This window comes from Bos indicus, chromosome 10, assembly GCF_029378745.1.
Source record: "Bos indicus isolate NIAB-ARS_2022 breed Sahiwal x Tharparkar chromosome 10, NIAB-ARS_B.indTharparkar_mat_pri_1.0, whole genome shotgun sequence".
Classification (NCBI taxonomy): domain Eukaryota; kingdom Metazoa; phylum Chordata; class Mammalia; order Artiodactyla; family Bovidae; genus Bos; species Bos indicus.
In genome coordinates this window covers 36,243,286-36,263,222 of record NC_091769.1, presented here as the reverse complement: position 1 = coordinate 36,263,222, position 19,937 = coordinate 36,243,286, and the positions used below count along the sequence as shown (strand labels likewise).

The 19,937-nt window shown below is 42.8% G+C and overlaps 1 protein-coding gene across 2 annotated transcripts in view; it reads left to right on the top strand.

The window, feature by feature from the left end:
* The first annotated feature begins 110 nt into the window (after nt 1–110).
* DNAJC17 (DnaJ heat shock protein family (Hsp40) member C17) overlaps nt 111–19,937 on the top strand; it is a 30,706-nt gene continuing 10,879 nt past the window's right edge. Inside the window, exon 1 of one of the 2 annotated variants that reach the window (XM_019968543.2) lies at nt 111–266. In XM_019968543.2, the coding sequence (XP_019824102.1) occupies nt 189–266 (78 nt within the window). In that variant the 5' untranslated portion in view covers nt 111–188. The remainder of the gene's footprint in view (nt 267–19,937) is intronic. The other variant, XM_019968542.2, reaches the window with a different exon arrangement.

The following is a 19,937-nucleotide window of genomic DNA, read 5'->3' as shown; positions in this document are numbered from 1 at the left end:
AGCCAAGGCCTCCGACAGGAGATTCACGACAGTCACCCCAGCCGGAGAGCAGCAGCGGCGGGCGCGAGGGCTGCCGGGAGTCGTAGTTCGTTCACCATTTCAGCGGGCTTGGAGCCGACAGTCCGCGGGAAGCCCCACACGCGTAGACTTTTGGGAGTTGTAGTACTAATCCAATCAGAGTTGGAACCATGGCGGTGACCAAGGAGCTCCTACAAATGGACCTGTACGCGCTATTAGGTATTGAGGAGAAGGCGGAGGACAAAGAGGTGAGAACGGGGGTGAGGAAAGTCGATCCTGAGCGACCTGGCGGCCCTCCCAGCCTTGGCGCCTCACCTGAGGCTGGCACCAACATCTTTCTAGGTTCCGCCGGGCCCTGAGTGGGGAACGAGAGGCGGCCCAATGGCTTCAGAAGGGGGATTCCCAGACCTTCCTCAGACCTCAGGGGTCTGAGGGCCTCAGGAAGAAGAGGTGGCACGAGCGAGAGGTTACTCCGCGGGGCACTGTACTGTGCTCTTCGGTGGCCCTTGTGTAGCGGAGGCCGCCGGCTGAGCCTGGGAGGCAACCCTACCCTACTTCTTGCGCCTGCGCAGTGTCAGCCTCTGATGCCCCTTCTGTCTAGACTGCGGCTAAAGGTGCTTCATTCTGTCTCTCTTGCTGGCTGATTTAACTATGTTAAGAGCCTAGGGCGGAAGAAAGGCCAGGTCTCAAGGTTCCTCCATTCCTTTTTCATACCTTCAGTGGCAGTGTGACCTATGACTTTGCCATCTCTGTTTTCTTTTACACCCCAGCCCATTGACTCTTTTCTAGTAGCAGATGCTCAGGTGTTGCCCTCTCAACATGTGCTAGTGGCCAGAAGCAGGAGGATCAGAAGGGTAGGCAGATGACCTGGAATTGGAGTTTCACAGGAAACTCCAGGTTGATAAATGTGCCAGGGAGTGGTACACTGATCAAGCTGTAACTAAGATCTCTGTTACTTCCCCCAGGATTATGGTGGTGGCTGTAGCAGTGTAGGAAGTGGAGGCAGATAAGTTATCAAATGAAAATTAGTGCCTACAGATGCCCCTGTACTTCCAGGCTGCTCTGCTTATTGTCTGAGTGAGCTTGTGGAAAGAGGAAACTCTGGGACAGAAAAGCAGGGAGACCACAGGGCCCTTGAGGAGTGATACAGTCAGTCAGTACAGAACTGGTCCCAGGTGGCTCAGGGGTAAAGAATTCAGCTGCTAATGCAGAAGATGCAGGAGATGCGGGTTGGATATTTTGGTTGGGAATATCCCCTGGAGGAGGAAATGGTAACCCACTTCAATATTCTTGCCTGGAGAATCTCACGGACAGAGGAGCCTAGTGGACTACAGTCCATAATGTCGAAAAGAGTCAGAAACGACTCAGCACAGCACAGCACCACCTATATAATATCATGTGCTGGACACTATTTTAAGTATTCTATATTTATAAATTGTTTAATTAGTACTTCATTATTAGTGGACATTTCACACTGGATCTAGCCAATGTGTTGGAACCTTGACGTTGAGAACTCCTGAGGAAGGCAGTTATGAGCCACTGATGTATATATTAATCAGAAAAGTGACATAATCGGATTTTAAGGAAAATATTCAAAGTCAATTTGCAGAAAGGACACAGTACGCGATGGGTAGAGGAGCTGCCACCGGGGGATCAGGTGAGGCTGTTGTCTAGTCAAGAGGCTGGGGTCTAAGCAGGGCAATGAGGTTGGTATTCAGTTTTCACTCAGGTGAAGTAAGGGGTAGGTGAGAAGACTGCATTGGCTGTACTGAATCTTAGTTGCAGCACATAGGATCTTCATTGCATTGTGTGGGATCTTTTACTGTGGTACACGGACTCTAGTTGCAGCATGCAGGGTGCGGGCACATGGGTTCAGTCGTTACGGCATGTAGGCTTAGTTCTCCGTGGCATGTGGGATCTTAGTTTCCTGACTAGGCATCAAATCTCTGTGCCCTGCAGTGGAAGCGCAGAGTCTTAACCACTGGACTGCCAGGAAAGTCCTTCCATCTGTGTTTTAGAAGAGGGTAGAAACTTTTTCCCCCAAACACCATTTGATTCCACAAACTTTTATTAAATGTCTACAAGTGAAGAGAGCAGTCCCTGGAGGGTTACCTCATCATGTCTGTTTCCAGGCTCTCTGTCTCTTGCTTTTGTAGTTCATTGTTTAGAAATGCAGAAGTCAAAAGTTGATAATTCTAGAAGGTGATGCTTTCTAATCAGATGGCGGTTTCCTACAGAGTGTAACTTGTGTAGAAAATGACAGCATTTATAACTAATCTTAACAAGTGAGGCCAAGAATTGTTGCTTGTTACATCCCTGTATTGAGAATGGATGGAAATCATAATACAGCATTGAGGTGTATTGGGATTGTAAATGTGCCTTTATAATCATCTTTGTACTAATCACCACAGGCAGTTAAGAAAGAGAACTTTGGAGTCAGACTGTATGCATATTGGTTCCATTACTTACTTAGTTCATGACCTTGAACAAACATTTAACTTCTGTGTGCCTTGGCTTCCCCATCTGCAAAATGGGAATGATGGCAGTCCCTCCTCACCTGCCTTGTTGTCTGGCTTAGTCCAGGCAAAGCACGTAGAAGGCACTTAGCACAGACTCGCTGCAAGTTCATTCATGCTGTTATCATTGTAGCTTCACCTTCCTACACTGTAAGCTCTAACGTCCAGTGCAGTCTCCCACAGCTCATGTCTAAGGTTGCCCTTCACGCCTCACCCCTTCTCATTTGTTAGAGTCCCTCATTCACTTCACACTACACCAGTTATTCTCAGCCAAGGCAGTGGTCAGAGTAGAAGGGAGGTGAGGCATCAGGGAGGTAGAACAAGATTGAGGATCAGCAGAGTTCACAAATGTTTGGGCATGGTGGGACTTCAGAGCTGAAGAAGATACCGCTTCTGTTTTCTGACAGCTCACACAATATAGTAAACAGTGAATTCTGAGGTAGAGTGAAAGAGGTTGAATAAAAGCATGTAAGGAAGGCTTCCCTGATGGCTCAGTGGTAAAGAATCTGCCTGCGAATGCAGGAGACAGGGTTGTGATCCCTAGTCCGGGAAGATCCCACGTGCTGTGGAGCAACCAAGCCCATGCACCACAACTACTGAGCCTGTGCTCTAGAGCCCAGGAATCAAAGCTACTGAAGCCTGCCTGCCCTAGAGCCCATGTTCTGCAACAAGAGAGGCTACCGCAATGAGAAGCCTGCACGCCGCAACTAGAGAAAAGCCTGTGCAGCACTGAAGACCCAGAGCAGCCAAAAATAAACAAAAAATTTTTTAAAAGCCTATATGGAAAATGCTGTCAGAATAAAGAGGAAGGCATGATTCATGTGATTGGTAGGATCAATGAAGACTTCCCCTGAGGAGGTATCTTTATGCAAGACCTTGAGGGGAGAAAGGAATATTTTGCAGCAGGGTTAAAGAAGATCATCATGGTCATTTACTGTCTTCATTTTATAGACAGGAGGATGGAGGCTCAGGGAGGTTATGGAACTTGCTGAGATCACCCAGTGAGTGAGTGTTGGGCCATATTGGAGCCCTAATTTAGTGTTCCTACCACTGCCCTGCACAAATCCGTGGAAGCTGACATGTGAATTTCTGTCCTGTTTATAGCAGCCTTGCTTTTCATTTGAAGCCCTTTGCAGGGTACGTAACTCACTGTATCTTGCCAGGTATTACTTGGTAAAGCTAGGTGCTTGAAAATGCGTTTTGATCAACCCTTTGAAGACTCAACTTTTAAATGTATTTACCAGGAAAACTACCATGGAAACTTACTATTGACCTTTTCAGGTTATATTTTATTATTGCTTTAAGGAAAAGGCGATTTTACCTGTTTGTTAGCTAATACTTGTATTTAAATCACTTGTTTCAGTTATACCCTAGAATGTGATCACTGACATCCATTGTTTCTTACCGATATAAGAAAAGTAAGACAGAGAAGGACTTGAAGGAATGGTATGAGGTTAAAGTGCTTGGCATGACAAAGATTGGGGCATTGCCTAGGATTTGTTGAGGATGTGGCGGGAGATGAATCTGAAAAATGTGGTATCTCTGGGCCTCTAGGCCCTGGGGTGGCTATACTTGATTCTGTGGGGGTCTGGGGGCCATTTCTGGATTTGAGGTGTGTGGGACTCAGTCCACTGCCTCCAAATGGCTGCCTTGCCTCCAGCCTCTTGCCTCCAGACCAGGCCCTGAGGCGCTAAGGTTGGGCACTGAGCCTGGTTTCACTTGTCATTCATTCATTCACTGAGGGCCTGACCGGCACTTGATGGGACCAGGAGCCCAACCTCCAAGTCTTCTTGATATTTCTCTGATAAACTCATTCCTGGGTTTGGCTGTCTGGCTGAAGCTCTGAAGTTTTGAAGTTACTTGGCTACCTGTTAAGTCAGAAGGAATGATTCATTTGTGTTTGTAAGCTATTCATTAGTGTTCAAGATAATACCTCACGTTTATATGACACTAAAGTGCTTTCACATAAATTATCTCATTTGATGTGATCTTCAAAATAAGCCTGTGAGGTATGCAAGGACTATTAGCTCCAATTTATAGATGAGAAGACTGAGACCTGCAGAGTTTAATTGATTTGGCCAGCATAAGGTGGCTAGTAAATGCAGAGCACCTGCCCAAACCTGCATTTTATATGCCTCTTTCAGAGTTGTTTTCCATGACCCACAACTTAGGAGCAATTAGGGCAACAAGAGATGGCTCCAGAAAGCCTCTCGCTCCCATCCTTGACACAGATAGAGATTTGACTCTGAGTAAAGCTGCCCGACCTGGGTTAACTTGAAGGATATTAAGCCAACCTGGACAACTTGAGGACGTATATTAAAATTTGTGTTAAAACTACCATAGTGGAGTTTTCATCTTAGTGAAGGTAGAATTCAAAATATTCTCTATTTGCATAACTGCTTTCCCTATTTTTGCTGCTTCTGAATACTTTTATTTGGTTATTATTGTTTTTCTTTAAGTCAACTCTCTTCTTTTTACTAATATAATTTTGTTTATGAAGGAAACCAGTGCATTAAGGGGAAAAAAGAACGAGATGTAGGAAGTACCAGGGCCAAGAGAGAAAGAATTCTGTGCCCAGGCAGAGAGAATGACTTTGGGGGTAGGGACCGAGGACGTTAGGGGTTGAGAGTGATAGCAGGCCATGGGGGTGAGGTGAGGAGCCGCTGGACCCAGGGTATCTGTCAGATCTGAGGGGTGGGAATCTCCAACCTGAGAGAAGAAGGCAGGTGAGGATTTGAGAGTCTGGGCATGATGTAAGCCTGCTTAGGGTAAGGGTGGGAGGGAGAGGCAGGCCTGAGAGATGAGGGCATCTGAGGAGGTGGAGGTGGAAAAGGAGACTGGCCTCCAGATGTAGACCAGTCTGGTTTGGGGACGTGGGCTGAGAAGGAGGGCAGGGCCGGGGTTGAGGCCCAGGAATGGATACTGGGAGCACCAAAGGGAGAGCCTGAGGGGAGGGAGGACCAGAGGAGTGACCTCAGGGATGGGCTGGGGACCTGGATCCTTTAAGGCACATAGGGGCAACATATGGACAGAAGCAGCCCAGGCCCTGTGCATGGTCTTGGTTGGTTCAGGCTGCACAGGTCACTGTCCTGAGTCTGGACCATGGACCATGGTTAGCAGACCGAGAGATGTTGGCGTGAGGTCCAGGTGCCCCCAGAATCATCTCACAGTACTACTGGCAGGCCTACATTTGGAAATGCTGAGCTGAGAGCACTGGTCTGGGCAGTGGCTGGCACCCTCTTTGCTCAGAGCCTTAGGAGCAGTCCCGTTTCCACAGAAATTTAGAAATTTCTCCGTAGTGCTGTTGCAGTGTAGACCATAGGCTGTAAGAAATGAAAGTGACCAATCTTTTAGGCAGAGGGGACTTCCAGGTAAGTGCCTAGAGCTCTGTGGTTTACTTCCTGCTTATGACATCAGGCGGTCACATAACCTTTGGGGTTGTGACTAGTGCAGGGTTGATGAGATGTCTGCCTCCCCCAGGCTTGGCAAGAAAATACTGCCCAGGCTGAGATTACTAACTCTTCCTCCTTCTGGCACTGGGCCTGTAATGACTTCTCGCTGATTCGCCAGCATGATTTGTTCATTCAGTATCTGTTGTCACATGGAGTGGCCTCCCTGTGTGTCCTCTGTATCTGAGTCTACCCTGTGGACTTACTTGTACTATTAATACTTACTTGGCTCCAAGTTTTATTATATGGAAGGATAACAGCCTTCTAAAAAATAATGATCTCTTCTTTGTAGGGCACCTTTCTTTTAAGTTAATGATGGCTATTTTACATTTATTGGGCCCCTTAGCGCCTGGCTTTTTTGTCTAAGTTGGGAATTCATTCCTTTCAAGAGGTGAAACTGGAGGCAGGTGGATTGTCAGAGGCCCTCCTGTGTGCCTGGCACCAAGCCCAGTGGAGACGGCGGGAGACCCAGCTCCAAGCTCCTTTCCCTGCTCTGGGCTTAGGTTGCTGCAAGTGGCCAATCCAGTTATGGAGCCTCCAGGAAGGGCTGGGCTAATGCATAACTCATTCTTCCCCTCTGTGATGCAGGGGGATAACATTTAGTTCCCACTATGGTTCTTTTATAGTCTGTTGTAGTGATTTCTCCTTAAGAGGAAGTGTTAGCAGGTAGAAGGAGAAATTATGAAATAGTGTGGGAGGATCTCCAAGGCTTGGAACAGCACCCACTTCCTTCTGCTCTTCAATAGGCCAGAAGCAATTGACATAGTTGAGTTTTCCTAATTGTGTTTGGTTGAGAACAAATGGATGTTTGCCCCTTTCATTCAAAAGGTATTTATTGTGTGCCTACTGAGTGCCAGGCACTGCCCAGTGCACTGTTCTGGGCCCTAGGGATAAGCAAAATTCCCTGTCCCCTAAAGCGCATTCCCTTTATTTCTAAGAACCCCCATAATTCCCTATACCTGTGTGCTCTCATTTGAAGTACAATCATAACCGGTGTGTCTGTTTTTCCAGGCCATACCAAAAAAGAAACAGCAGATTTATAAGCACTTCCAAAGATATGCTGGTATCTGGCACAGTCTAGTAGGGAAGAGATATTTCTATAAAAGAGTAGAATTTGAGGGACTTCCATGTTGGTCCAGAGGCTATGACTCTCTGCTCCTAATGCAGGGGGCCCTTGTTTCATCCCTGGTCAGGGAACTAGATCCTGCATGCCACAACTAAGACCCAGCTCAGTCAAATATACTTTTTTTAAAAGTAGAATTTAAGATCATCACCACCTGAGGAAGCATAGGAAAAGCCTGACTCTGCCCTCAGTAACATCTGAACATTTTGTACTGTTCAGTAGTTTATGTTCTGAGTGATGATCCTGCGTGACAGAAGACTGATCAAACTCAAGTAGTGTCCTAGGATGGAGAAGGGAAGGGAGTAATCTGTGGTATTTTTGAAAGGCATCAAGAGAAAAGACCACACTTTTGCAAATTGGAGTTTAAAGTCCTCATAAAGTTTAGGTTCAAAAAAAAAAAAAGTTTAGGTTCATCTGAGATCTCTGTCATTCCGGGACTGGGTCTTGGAGACAGCCTGGTTCTTGGAAAAATCATGGTCTGGGCAGGGGCTTTGGGTGAGAAGCCCCTCAATTGTCACCTAGGTCCTTTCTGTGAAGTCTCAGGAAATGTAAACAACTATTTCCAAGTGCTAGGGAGATCTGAGTTTTTAGGAGAAAACTATAGGTAAAGAAGGAAAACTGCAAGTGTTGAGATAATTCAGTAGCTTTTGGCAACTTTCAGTGGCTGCTTCAACCCTCCCTGGGTGTCCAAGCACCTGCAGACTCCGTTTCATAAAGGAGCTGCCAACCCTGGGATTAAATAGTCCTGTCTCTCTCACATAATAACACAGAAGTCGTTCTGTTTCTTTATTCTTCTGAAAGTTCCTCTTCCTTCTCAACTTATCATGATTAAGAAAAATAGTATTGCATCTTTTTTGCCCTCTTGAGCTGCTAGTAAGGTGGAATTATTTCATAATAAACAGTATTGACACAGAAGCTTTTCAGAGACCTGTTGTAGGAGAGTTGTGTTTATGAGATGAGAAATTTTTCAGGTACTACTCACTCCAGGAGGGCTAGGCGGAGCTGGGAGTCCTGTTAGTAGCACAAAATACCAAACTGCAGGCCAGCTGATTCAAAGTCAGAACTGGCCTTCCAGGCTAAAACCCAGCAATGGGCCTTGCCCAGGGCAAGCTTAGCAGCTAAAGACTGTAATAACTAGTTAATCAGGACAGACACACTTGACCCGCATTCTTAGGCCAGCTGGGTTTTTGTTCATGGCCACTCTGGAGGATCTCAGGCTACCTATACTTTGAATGAGGGTAGTTCAGAGCCCTTGGGGGCTGACCAAGGATAGAATTTGAGAACTGCCCCCAGCATTCCTGAAACCAGCCTTGTACACCTTGAGAATTCATACTGGATTGACCTGGGTCCTTTCCTGAAGCTTCTGAAGTCAGGTTGGCATCATCCTGGGCTGGTGTCACAATTTACCTCCCTCCTAGGAGTGGATAAACAAGAGGTTTGGACCTTACATTGAGTACCTGATTTTGTTAGGTACTTCACATGGATTATTTTCTTTAATCTTCACAATGGCTCTATGTGTAGGGGATACTTCCCACACTTTGTAGTTGAAGAACCTAAGGCTGAGTGAGATTTGGTAATTTGCCCCAGATTGTGCTAATAGCATGCAGAAGATTCAAAATTTTAAAACATCATCTGTTAGACTCCAGAACCTTCTTTCTTTCAGTGAACCATGTTGCTTTCTAGCTTAGGATAATTGAAAGAAGCTAAACATCCCTGGTTTTTTGCTTTTTGTGTTTTTCTAAATATATAATTAACATGTAACATTATATTAGTTCAGGTGTACAGCATAATGATTTGATATATTTGAGATATATATTGTGAAATAATCACCAAAATAAGTCTAATTAAATTACATCCATCACTGTACATAGTTATAATTTTTTTTCCTTGTGATAAGAATTTTAAGATCTACTCTCTTAATAACTTTCAAATATATAGCATGGGGCTTCCCTGGTGGCTCAACAGTGAAGAATCCACCTGCCAAAGCAAGAGACTTGGGTTCTATCCCTGGGTCAGGAAGATTCCCTGGAGAAGGAAATGGCAACCCATTCTAGTATTCTTGCCTGGGAAATCCCATGGACAGAGGAGCCTGGTGGGCTACAATCCAAGCAGGTGCAAAGAGTAGGAAACAGCTTAGCAAGTAAACAACAACAACTAACTATAGTTGCCATGCTATACATTTTATCCCCATGGCTATTTGTTTTATAACTGGAAATTTATACCTTTTAATCCCCTTCACCCATTTCGCTACCCCATTCTGCCAACTGCCTGCTCTGGGGCAATCTGTTCTCTATGAGTTGTTTCTTGTTTGTTTTTTAGATTCCACAGGTATATGAGATTATATGGTATTTTTCTCTGACTCATTGACACTCAGCATAATGCCATCAAAGTCCATCCATATTGTCACTGATGGCAAGATTTCCATTTTTATAGCTGAGTAATATTTCATTGAGTATATCTATCTGAGTGTGTGTGTGTGTGTATGTGTATGTATAATCTCCATGAAATTAAAAGACGCTTACTCCTTGGAAGGAAAGTTATGACCAACCTAGACAGCATATTAAAAAGCAGAGACATTACTTTGTCAACAAAGGTCCGTCTAGTCAAGGCTATGGTTTTTCCAGTAGTCATGTGTGGATGCGAGAGTTGGACTGTGAAGAAAGCTGAGTGCTGAAGAATTGATGCTTTTGACCTGTGGTGTTGGAGAAGACTCTTGAGAGTCCTTTGGACTGCAAGGAGATCCGACCAGTCCATCCTAAAGGAGATCAGTTCTGGGTGTTCATTGGAAGGACTGATGTTGAGGCTGAAACTCCAATACTTTGGCCACCTGATGTGAAGAGTTGACTCATTGGAAAAGACCCTGATGCTGGGAAAGATTGAGGGCAGGAGGAGAAGGGGATGACAGAGGATGAGATGGTTGGATGGCATCACTGACTCAATGGACATGAGTTTGGGTAAACTCCAGGAGTTGGTGATGGACAGGGAGGCCTGGCGTGCTGCAGTTCATGGGGTCGCAGAGTCGGACACGACTGAGCGACTGAACTGAACTGAACTGAATGTATAATCTCACATTTTCTTTGTCCATTCATCCATCATAAGACACTTAGGTTGCTTTCATGTCTTGGCTACAGTAAATAATGCTTCAGTGAACATGAGGGTGCACTATATTTTCAAGTTAGTGTTTTCATTTCTTTTGGATAAATACTCAGAAGTGGAATTGCTGGATCATTTGATAGTTCTGTTTTTATCTTTTTAATATTTATTTGGGCCACGCCACACAGCCTGTGGGATCTTTGTTCCCCAACCAGGGATCGATCCCTGGCCCTTGACAGTGAAAGTGTGGGGTTCTAACCACTGGACTTCCGGGGAATTCCTGGTAGTTCTATTTTGAATTTTTTGAGGAATCTCTATACAGTTTTTTGTAGTGGCTGCACCAGTAGAGAAGGAAATGGCAACTTACTCCAGTGTTCTTGCCTGGAGAATCCCAGGGACAGGAGAGCCTGGTGGGCTGCCGTCTATGGAGTTGCACAGAGTCGGACACGACTGAAGCAACTTAGCAGCAGCAGCAGTAGTATAACTGGGATCACTTTCTCCACATCCTCACATTCTGTTTTTTGACAATAGCTATACTAACACGTGTAAGGTATTAATAGTATCTTATTGTAGTTTTGATTTGCATTTGCCTGATGGTTAGATGTTGAACATCTTTTCATGTACCCATTGGCCATCTGTATATCTTCCTTGGAAAAAATGTCTATTCAGATCTTCTGCCTATCTGTTAATGACATTGGTTTTTTTGTTGTTTATTTTGGGTCTTTTTATTAACCCCTTATCAGATATATGATTTGCAAGTATTTTCTCTGATTCCATAGTTTGCCTTTTTATTTTGTTGATTTGCTGAAGCTTTTTAGTTTGATGTAGTCCCACTTGTTTAGTTTCTGCTTCTGTTTGTTGCTTTTGCTTTTGCTCTCAAATCCAGAAAAAACAAGACATCATTGTCAGGACCAGTGTTAAGGAGCCTAATTTCCATGTATTCTGCTTGAAGTTTTATGATTTCATGTCTTACGTTCAAGTCTTTAATCCACTTCGAGTTATTTTTGTGTATGTGTAAGATAGTGATCCAGTTTAATTCTTTTGCATGTGACTACCTAGTTTCCCTAACAGTATTTTTTATTTTTTAAAATTTTATTGAAGAAAAATTTTATTGGCACATAGTTGATTTAAATGTTGTGTTAGTTTCCGGTGGAGAGCAAAGTGATTCAATTTTCCGTATACATATATTTCTCTTTTTCAGATTCTTTACCCATGTAGGTTATTATAGGATAAGTTCCCTGTGCTCTATAGTAGCTCCTTGTTGGTTTTTTTATGTACAGTAGTGTGTGTATGTGAATCCCAAGCTCCTAGTTTATTCCTCCCCACTCCAAAACTATTTATTAAGGAGACTGTTCTTTCCCCATAGCATAGTCTTGGCTCCTGTGTTGTAAATTAATTGACTGTATACATGTTGGTTTATTTCTCAGCTGTCTGTTCTGTTCCATTAATGGAGATGTCTGTTTTTATGCCAGTACCATACAGTTTTGATTACTATAGCTTTGTAATATAGTTTGAAATCAGGACGTATGATGCTTCTAGCTTTGTTCTTCTTTCTCAAGATTGCTTTGCCTATTTGGGGTGTTCTGTGGCTCCATAAACATTTTAGGATTTTTAAAAATTTTTTAGTGAAAATGCTCTTGGAATTTTGATATGGATTGCATTGAATCCACAGATTGCTTAGGGTAGTAAAGACATTTTAGTAGTATTAATTCTTTGAAACCATGAGCTTGGAATATCTTTCCTCTTACTTGGTCTTCTTCAACTTCTTTAATCGGTATCTTATAGTTTTGGTGTACAGGTTTTTCACCTTCTTGGCTAAATTTATTTCTAGTTATTTTATTCTTTTTGATGAAATTGTAAATGGAATTGTTTTCTTAATTTCTCTTTTCTGATAGTTCATTGTTAGAGTATAGAAATGCAACAGACCTTTGTGTATTGATTTTGTATCCTTCAAACTTTACTGAATTCTTTTATTCTAACAGTTTTTTGGTGAACTCTTTAGGGTTTTCTATATATGGTATGTCATCTGCAAGTAATGACAGTTTTACTTCTTCCTTTTTGATTTGGATACATTTTGTTTCTTTCTTTTTAAAAAAGTTTATTTATTTGACTGTTTTGGGTCTTAGTTGTGGCACGTGGGATCTTTGTTGTGTCATGCTAGGATCCTTTGTGATCTTGAGTGAGTTCAGTAGTTGTGGTGTTGTAGCCACACGTTCCCGGAGAAGGCAATGGCACCCCACTCCAGTACTCTTGCATGGAAAATCCCTTGGATGGAGGAGCCTGGAAGGCTGCAGTCCATGGGGTCGCTGAGGGTCGGACACGACTGAGCGACTTCACTTTCACTTTCATGCATTGGAGAAGGAAATGGCAACCCACTCCAGCGTTCTTGCCTGGAGAATCCCAGGGATGGGGGAGCCTGGTGGGCTGCCGTCTATGGGGTCGCACAGAGTCGGACACGACTGAAGTGACTTAGCAGCAGCCACACGTTCCGGGAAACAAACTCACTCAGAAGGACAGTGCAGATAGTGGAGTGCAGTTTATTACACCGGTGGGCCCAAGGCAGAGTCTCCTCTTAGCCAAGGACCCCGACCAGCATTTGTAAAAATCTTTTATACCCCATGTGTACGTGTCTGAACCCTTCCACTCCAAATTCCTTGAGACTTACATAAACCAAGGAAAATACAATCCCAATAACCCCATCATTCACGCGCTATGTGCTCATGTGCTCAAACAGTCAAACAATTAGCCAATAATCAATAAACCCGAGGTTACACTCCGATAGATACAGAAAAATTTATGGCCTGTCTGGAGGAAGGGGTGATTAGTGTATGTTTCTTTTAGGCAATGAGTAACCTAGATACGATCTTCAAGGTTCCCCTGTCTGGAGGGGGTCTTATCCTTCTGTTGCTGTTTTCATAGGCACTAAACATAGTTCATCACTGCAGATGGTGACTGCAGCCATGAAATTAAAAGACGCTTACTCCTTGGAAGGAAAGTTATGACCAATCTAGATAGCATATTCAAAAGCAGAGACATTACTTTGCCAACAAAGGTCCGTCTAGTCAAGGCTATGGTTTTTCCTGTGGTCATGTATGGATGTGAGAGTTGGACTGTGAAGAAGGCTGAGAGCCGAAGAATTGATGCTTTTGAACTGTGGTGTTGGAGAAGACTCTTGAGAGTCCCTTGGACTGCAAGGAGACCCAACCAGTCCATTCTGAAGGAGATCAGCCCTGGAATTTCTTTGGAGGGAATGATGCTGAAGCTGAAACTCCAGTACTTTGGCCACCTCATGCGAAGAGTTGACTCATTGGAAAAGACTCTGATGCTGGGAGGGATTGGGGGCAAGAGGAGAAGACGACAGAGGATGAGATGGCTGGATGGCATTACTGACTCGATGGATGTGAGTCTGAGTGAACTCCGGGAGTTGGTGATGGACAGGGAGGCCTGGCATGCTGCGATTCATGGGGTCGAGGAGAGTCGGACACGACTGAGTGACTGAACTGAACTGAACTGAAACAGAGTTCAGAGTCCATTGGAAAGGTGCCCGAGCATGATCAGCATGAACAGGCCTAAGATGGAGTCCAGGCCCTATGAATTCCTTCTTCAGTGGTGTACAGGCTTAGTTGCTCCACAGCATGTGGGATCTTAGTTCCCTGACTAGGGATCAGTCCCATGTCCCTTGCGTTGCAAGGTGGATTCTTACCCACTGGACCACCATGGAAGTCCTGGGTGCCTTTTATTTCTTTACCTTGTCTAATTGCTCTGGCTAATTATGTTTGTTTGTTTGAACAATTTTTTTTTTTTTCTTGATGTGATTACACAGTGAGCTTGTGTAATACAGCTCACTGTGAAAAGTAAATGTCAATTATAATGCTCTCTTTCGGAAATATTTTTATATTTTCATCTAGTGAGTGTCAAGTCCCTTCTTGGCCTTCTCTGACACCACTCTGGCAAAAGGTTTGGGGTGCTTTGTTACAGCTGGTGAGGATGGAAGTCTAGACTCCCAGTTCCTTCTTTGATGGCAGGGGTGATTGGGAGCCACAGTTTTCCCTATGGTATATGGCTAGAATAGAACAGTTATTGTCTGAAATAATGATTGCATAGTTTTTCATTGAATGGATTTTCAGTATCATAATGATTGCTTCATTATGTCACAGTTTTCTCATTTGTAAAATGAGGATAGTAATTTCTACCTCATAGGGAGGTGTTAAGAGTTATGTAAGTTACTGGGACTTCGTGGTGATCCAGTGGCTAAGACTCTGTGTTCCCAATGCAGGGGCCCCAGGTTTGATCCCTGGTCAGGGAACTGGATCTCTCACGCCACAGCTAAAGTTTGCTTGCCCCAACTAAGAGTTCACATGCCACAACCAAGAGATCCCATATGCTGCAACTAAGACCCGACAAAGCTAAATAAATAAAATAGATTTTTTTTTTAAAGGAGAGAAATCCTATTTTAAAATAATAGAGTTAAGTAAGTTACTGTAGGAGAAGGCAATGGCACCCCACTCCAGTACTCTTGCCTGGAAAATTCCATGGATGGAGGAGCCTGGTAGGCTGCAGTCCATGGGGTCACAAAGAATCGGACACGACTGAATGACTTCGATTTCACTTTTCACTTTCATGTGTTGGAGAAGGAAATGGCAACCCACTCCAGTGTTCTTGCCTGGAGAATCCCAGGGACGGGGAGCCTGGTGGGCTGCCGTCTCTGGGGTCGCACAGAGTCGTACATGACTGAAGCGACTTAGCAGCAGCAAAGAATTATGATGTTGATCTTTCTTTTTCCACATGGTTTATTTGCCATCTGTATGTCTTCTTGGTAAAATATCTGTTTATATCTTTCACCTATTTTTCTTTTCATTAACAAATAAATAGCTCCTTTTTATCCTCAAAAAAAAAAAAAAAGTAAGTTACTGTATATAAAGCATTTCAAAAAGAGCTTGCTACATGATAGGTGCTAGCAACCATCTTGGAATGTAGATTATTTCTGACTTTTTCTTTTATAAATATGCTATAATAAACAGCAATGTTTATAAATACTGTATAAACTTCTAAGTATTTCTTTAGAAAAGGCCTTGCTGGATCAAAGGGTCTGCACTTTTCAAAGCTTCCTGATATATACTGCTAGATTACTTTCCAGAATCATTGTATAAGAAATTCCTTGGCAGTCCAGTGGTAGGGCTCTGCTCTTCTACTGCAGCGGGTAGGGAGCAGGGCTTTGATCTCTAGTCAGGGAACTAAGATCCCGCAAGCCACGGGGTGCAGACAAAAAAACCCAAACAGACCAGAATCATTGTGTTAATTTACATATTCACCACAAAGCCACCAACATTAAATACCATCCTTTGTTTTCCTTGTTGTCAGCTGAGAGGTGAAAAGGACTTAACTTTTATGTGTAAGGCTGAACATTTTTCGTGTCAGCCGTTTATATTCTATGACTCTCTGTTCGTGTTCTCTGTTTTCTTGTAGTTTGTCTTTTTCTTGTGTTTTTTTTCCTGCATGGCTTCTTTGCATAGTAAAGATGTCATGCACATACTTCTCTCAGTTATCATTTCCTTTGTCCTTTTTTTTTAAAACTTCTTTTTTATATTTAATTGGAGGATAATTGCTTTACAATGTTATGTTGATTTCTACTGTACATCAGTGTGAATCAGCTATAAGTATATATATAGCCCCTCCCTCTTGGGCCTCCCTCCCACCCCCCTCATCTTTTAATTTTGTCTATGATTTTTTGCTTAAATTAAAAAATTTTCATTGTAAATCCATTCATTTTGTGTACATATACATGTGTCTGCATGTATGTGTGATTCCTTCCCTTGCTTTAATGCTTAGGAATTTCTTCCCCACACTAAAGGTAGATTAATAGTCCCATCATTTTCTTTCTTTAGGTTCTTTTAGTTTCATTTTTTGTATTGAGGTTTTTTTGTTTTTAATCTATCTGGAATTATTTTGGTATATGGCTTGAGATGAAGAACTAACTTTTTTCACTCACTATGTTGGATTTTAATAATACTTTTTACCATACATTGAATTTTTACATTTATTACTGTTTGTTTCTTGGCCATGCTTATATGTTCCATTAATCTTGTCTTTGTGCTTCACGACAAACTTTCATTAGCTCAAAGTGAACTTTGGGGTTCAAATTCTTTGGGCTTGGAGACCCCTAAAGCCTCTTTAGTCATTCATCCTGATTCATTACTTTTGATCTTAGAAGGCTTTCCACATCTGGCCCTGTTCACGCACTGTGGGGCTTTTCCTTCTGATTGGTCCACTCTCTGTTTTATGAATCACACATACCTTATGAATCATGCTGAGTTTCTTTATTTTCAGAGTCACACCTGAGTTACCTAATTTAGCGCTGTTTCTCTTCTCAGGCCAGTTTGCATTTCTTTGCCTTTATATGTGCCCTTGCTCCCTAGCATTTCTTCATCCCAAGTTTGTGTTTTTAAAACTTGTTTGTGTGAATTTTATTCTTTTCCTGGTTTTTTTCTGTTACTTTTCTTTGGTCAAAGGTTTTTTTTTTTTTTTTTTTTAATTAAAATATTCTTTGACAAAAACATTATTTTTACTTCCATGTTTTATTGCAACTGCATCTCTGCTTTTTCATGTCCTTTTCTGTTCTCAGTACCTTTTCCTCATTAAAGGAAAACATATTTCTCCTCTGAGCTGATCTGGGGCTTGAAGGGAAGGAAGTCAGGTTCTTCCACACCCTCTGTCTTGAATGCCCTTTCTGGCTCTGCTTGAAGAACTATTACTCACCTTTCAGATCCAGCTCAGATGTTATCTCCTATGTGAGGCCTTTAAGGCTAAAATTAACTCCTCTCTCTTTTTTTTTTTTCCACTCTAAGGGACCTCACTTACAGGCATCTTACAACTGTAGTATTCATTGTTTTCACAGCCATTTTCCTTGCTAAGCAGTGTCCTTCCTCTTCAGTGTCAGGGAAATTCCCGATTATTCTCTGTATTACCAGCTTCAGCTCAGTCCTTCCGTATCCTCCATGCTCCAGAAGTGGACCCAGGAGGTGGGGTAGATTTGGTGCTGTACCAAGGGGCTCTCAGAGAGCTTCCCTCCTATCTGTAGACATTGCTCTCTAAGAATGAATACCAGCATGACCTTGACTTTCTTACCTCACCTCTCCCCTTACTCATCAGGCCACTGCATGAGACCGGTAATTTTTTCCAGTAGGATTTTGAAATACAGAATGTTCAACTCCTCACACCTTTAAGGGGTGATTTGGAAATGGAGGCCCAGGCTAGGCCTTGAGTGGAAAGGGGTTCAGGATACATCAAGTTGATTGGGGCAGTTGTGTTTGGTTATAGATGTTGAGTGTGTGGGAGGCTGGAGGGGTGGGAGTAAAATGGGGGTCCACCCAGATGGGGAGTGAGGTGACCTTGGTCTAGTTATACTGTTGCTTCAAATGAAATCTGATGAGACTGGTAAAGACATTTGTCGAAGGAACATATTCTGGAAAGAGAATTGATGAGAAAACAGACTAATATATGTAGAGTAATTTCCTATTATTATATAACTAGTTTTTTTGTTTGAACAATTTTCCTGTTTAAGTTAAAAAAAAAAAAACAACTTTCTGATATAGAGCATTAAAATGAAATATAAAACAGAAAGCTATTTAATATCATTCCTTTAGAATAAAAAACTATAAAGCATTCTCTAAAGAAAGAAAAGAAAATGAAGAGTGTTCTACCACCTAGCCCCCTCTTGCCTCTTATTTTGCTTTCCTACTATTCCTTCTTACTCCTCCCCTCCCTCTTATTGTCCTTTCTCGCATTTACAAAAAAGAACACGAACATGTAACACTTTAAAAGAGCTCCATGATACAAAAGAAACCATCTTCCACAAAATTCAGCCTTTGTAGGGCAGGACTGCTAATCCTGGTCCTGAGGGCAGTGTTGCAAATTGAGGCAAGAGACACCCTGTTCTCCCTTCCTCTTCCTCTCAGCCAGTTCAGCCACAGCGCCTGGGATCAGAGAGAGGAGAGGTGGGGGCAGAGAGGCAGAAACAAGACCCCAAAGACTTCTGTTTGTTGGAATGATCAGGGGGAAGGACTTGGAAAAGAGGGCTGGGGAAATAGGGAAACAACAGTAGCTTTTTAGTTCTCTCTCTCCTTATATACTTTTGTATTGCTTTACTTATTGAAGAAACAAAAGACGCTTGGTCTTCTACATTGGCAGGAGGATTTTTTTAACTACTGAGCCATGGGGGAAGCCTGCAAATATAAAGAATACATAATAAAGGCTTGGTTTAAAGTAAAAAAGAAATAAGGCCCTAGGCATAAATGGAGAAGGGAAAAGAAAGAGTAAAGGGAGGAATGACAAATAAGTTGCCTCAAGAGTAAAAAATGACATGTCAGATGTAAGACTATGAAACTATCACCTCCTCTTCCCTTATTATTATTTTTTAATGAGGAGAAGAAGGCGACAGGATGAGATGGTTGGATGGCATCATAGAGTCAATGGATATGGGTTTGAGATAGTGAAGGACAGAGAAGCCTGGTGAGCTGCAGTCCATGGGCTGGCAAAGAGTCAGACTCGACTGAGTGACTGAACAACAAATAGTGAAAAAAAAGCTGGGTTTTGTTATTGTTGTCATTACTTATTGTTGGTGAAGACCTAGGTTGGGGTGAGGAAGTGAACATAGGTGGGCAGTTGAGAAGGTTAGGGGGCAGGGAGGGACTTTTACACTTTCTGCCCAAAGCCTGTGCTGGGAGTGGTTCCTGCTTCCTCAGGCTCAGCCAGGAGAGCTGTTAGTAGATGGGCTTGCTTGCCCCGGCAAGTGAAGGTGTGCTTCTAGCTCTGGCCCAGCAGGTGGCAGCACACCCCAGTGGTCCTGGGCTAGGTGTAGCCGAAGGTGCAGGGGGCACTGGGCCACAGACCCTCCCCTGGGGGTGCTGGCTGCTTGCCTCTGAAGGCCCTTTTCTAGCACACTTTGGATTGAAATGTTTATTGGTTCCCTGTAGGAAGCCTGGAGAGCCAGTCTGCTTAGCTACTGGTGGCGGTTCTGGGCTAGAGGCTTCTCTTCCCAAGAGATTTGAGCAGTAGGTAACGTATACAGGCAGAGTGAGGGCAAGGCCTCAGAAAGCAGAGGATTTCTGGGTTTTGTGCTCTGCTTTCCCTTATGAGTGGGAAATATACAAAAGAGAACCTTGGTAGCTATGTTTATTTATTTTTACTAATATAAAAAATAATACTTATTTTCTTTTTAATAAAGAGGTACAAAGATGAAAACTAAAAATAGACCATAGCTTCCCCACCAAGATAACCCCTGTTATCAATAAAAAATAATAATAAAGAACTAGTTTAAGGTTTGAAAAGTAGAACTACAGAAAAGTATACAATGAGAAGTGAATGTTTCTTTCCCCTCCACTTTCAGCTTCTCTCCAAAAGAAACCACTGTTTCTTGTGATTGCTGTGAGGGAAAACAGGAAAACAAAGGCTTGCACATGCTCGAGTGTTTCTAACTATTTACATTTCTTTTATTTTTGATTTATTTTTAACCCCCAAATTGTCATATTAACATATACTGTTCTAAGCCTTGTTTTTTTCATGCACTGTACCTTGAAGATACTTTGTTTTTTTTAAGTTGAGGTATAATTGACACATCACATTGGGTTAGTTTCAGGTGTAGAACATAATGATTTGCTGTTTGTCATCATACTTAATCAGTTTTTTTTCTTGTAATGAGGACTTGAAGATATTTCTGGACAGCACATACAGACTTTTGTC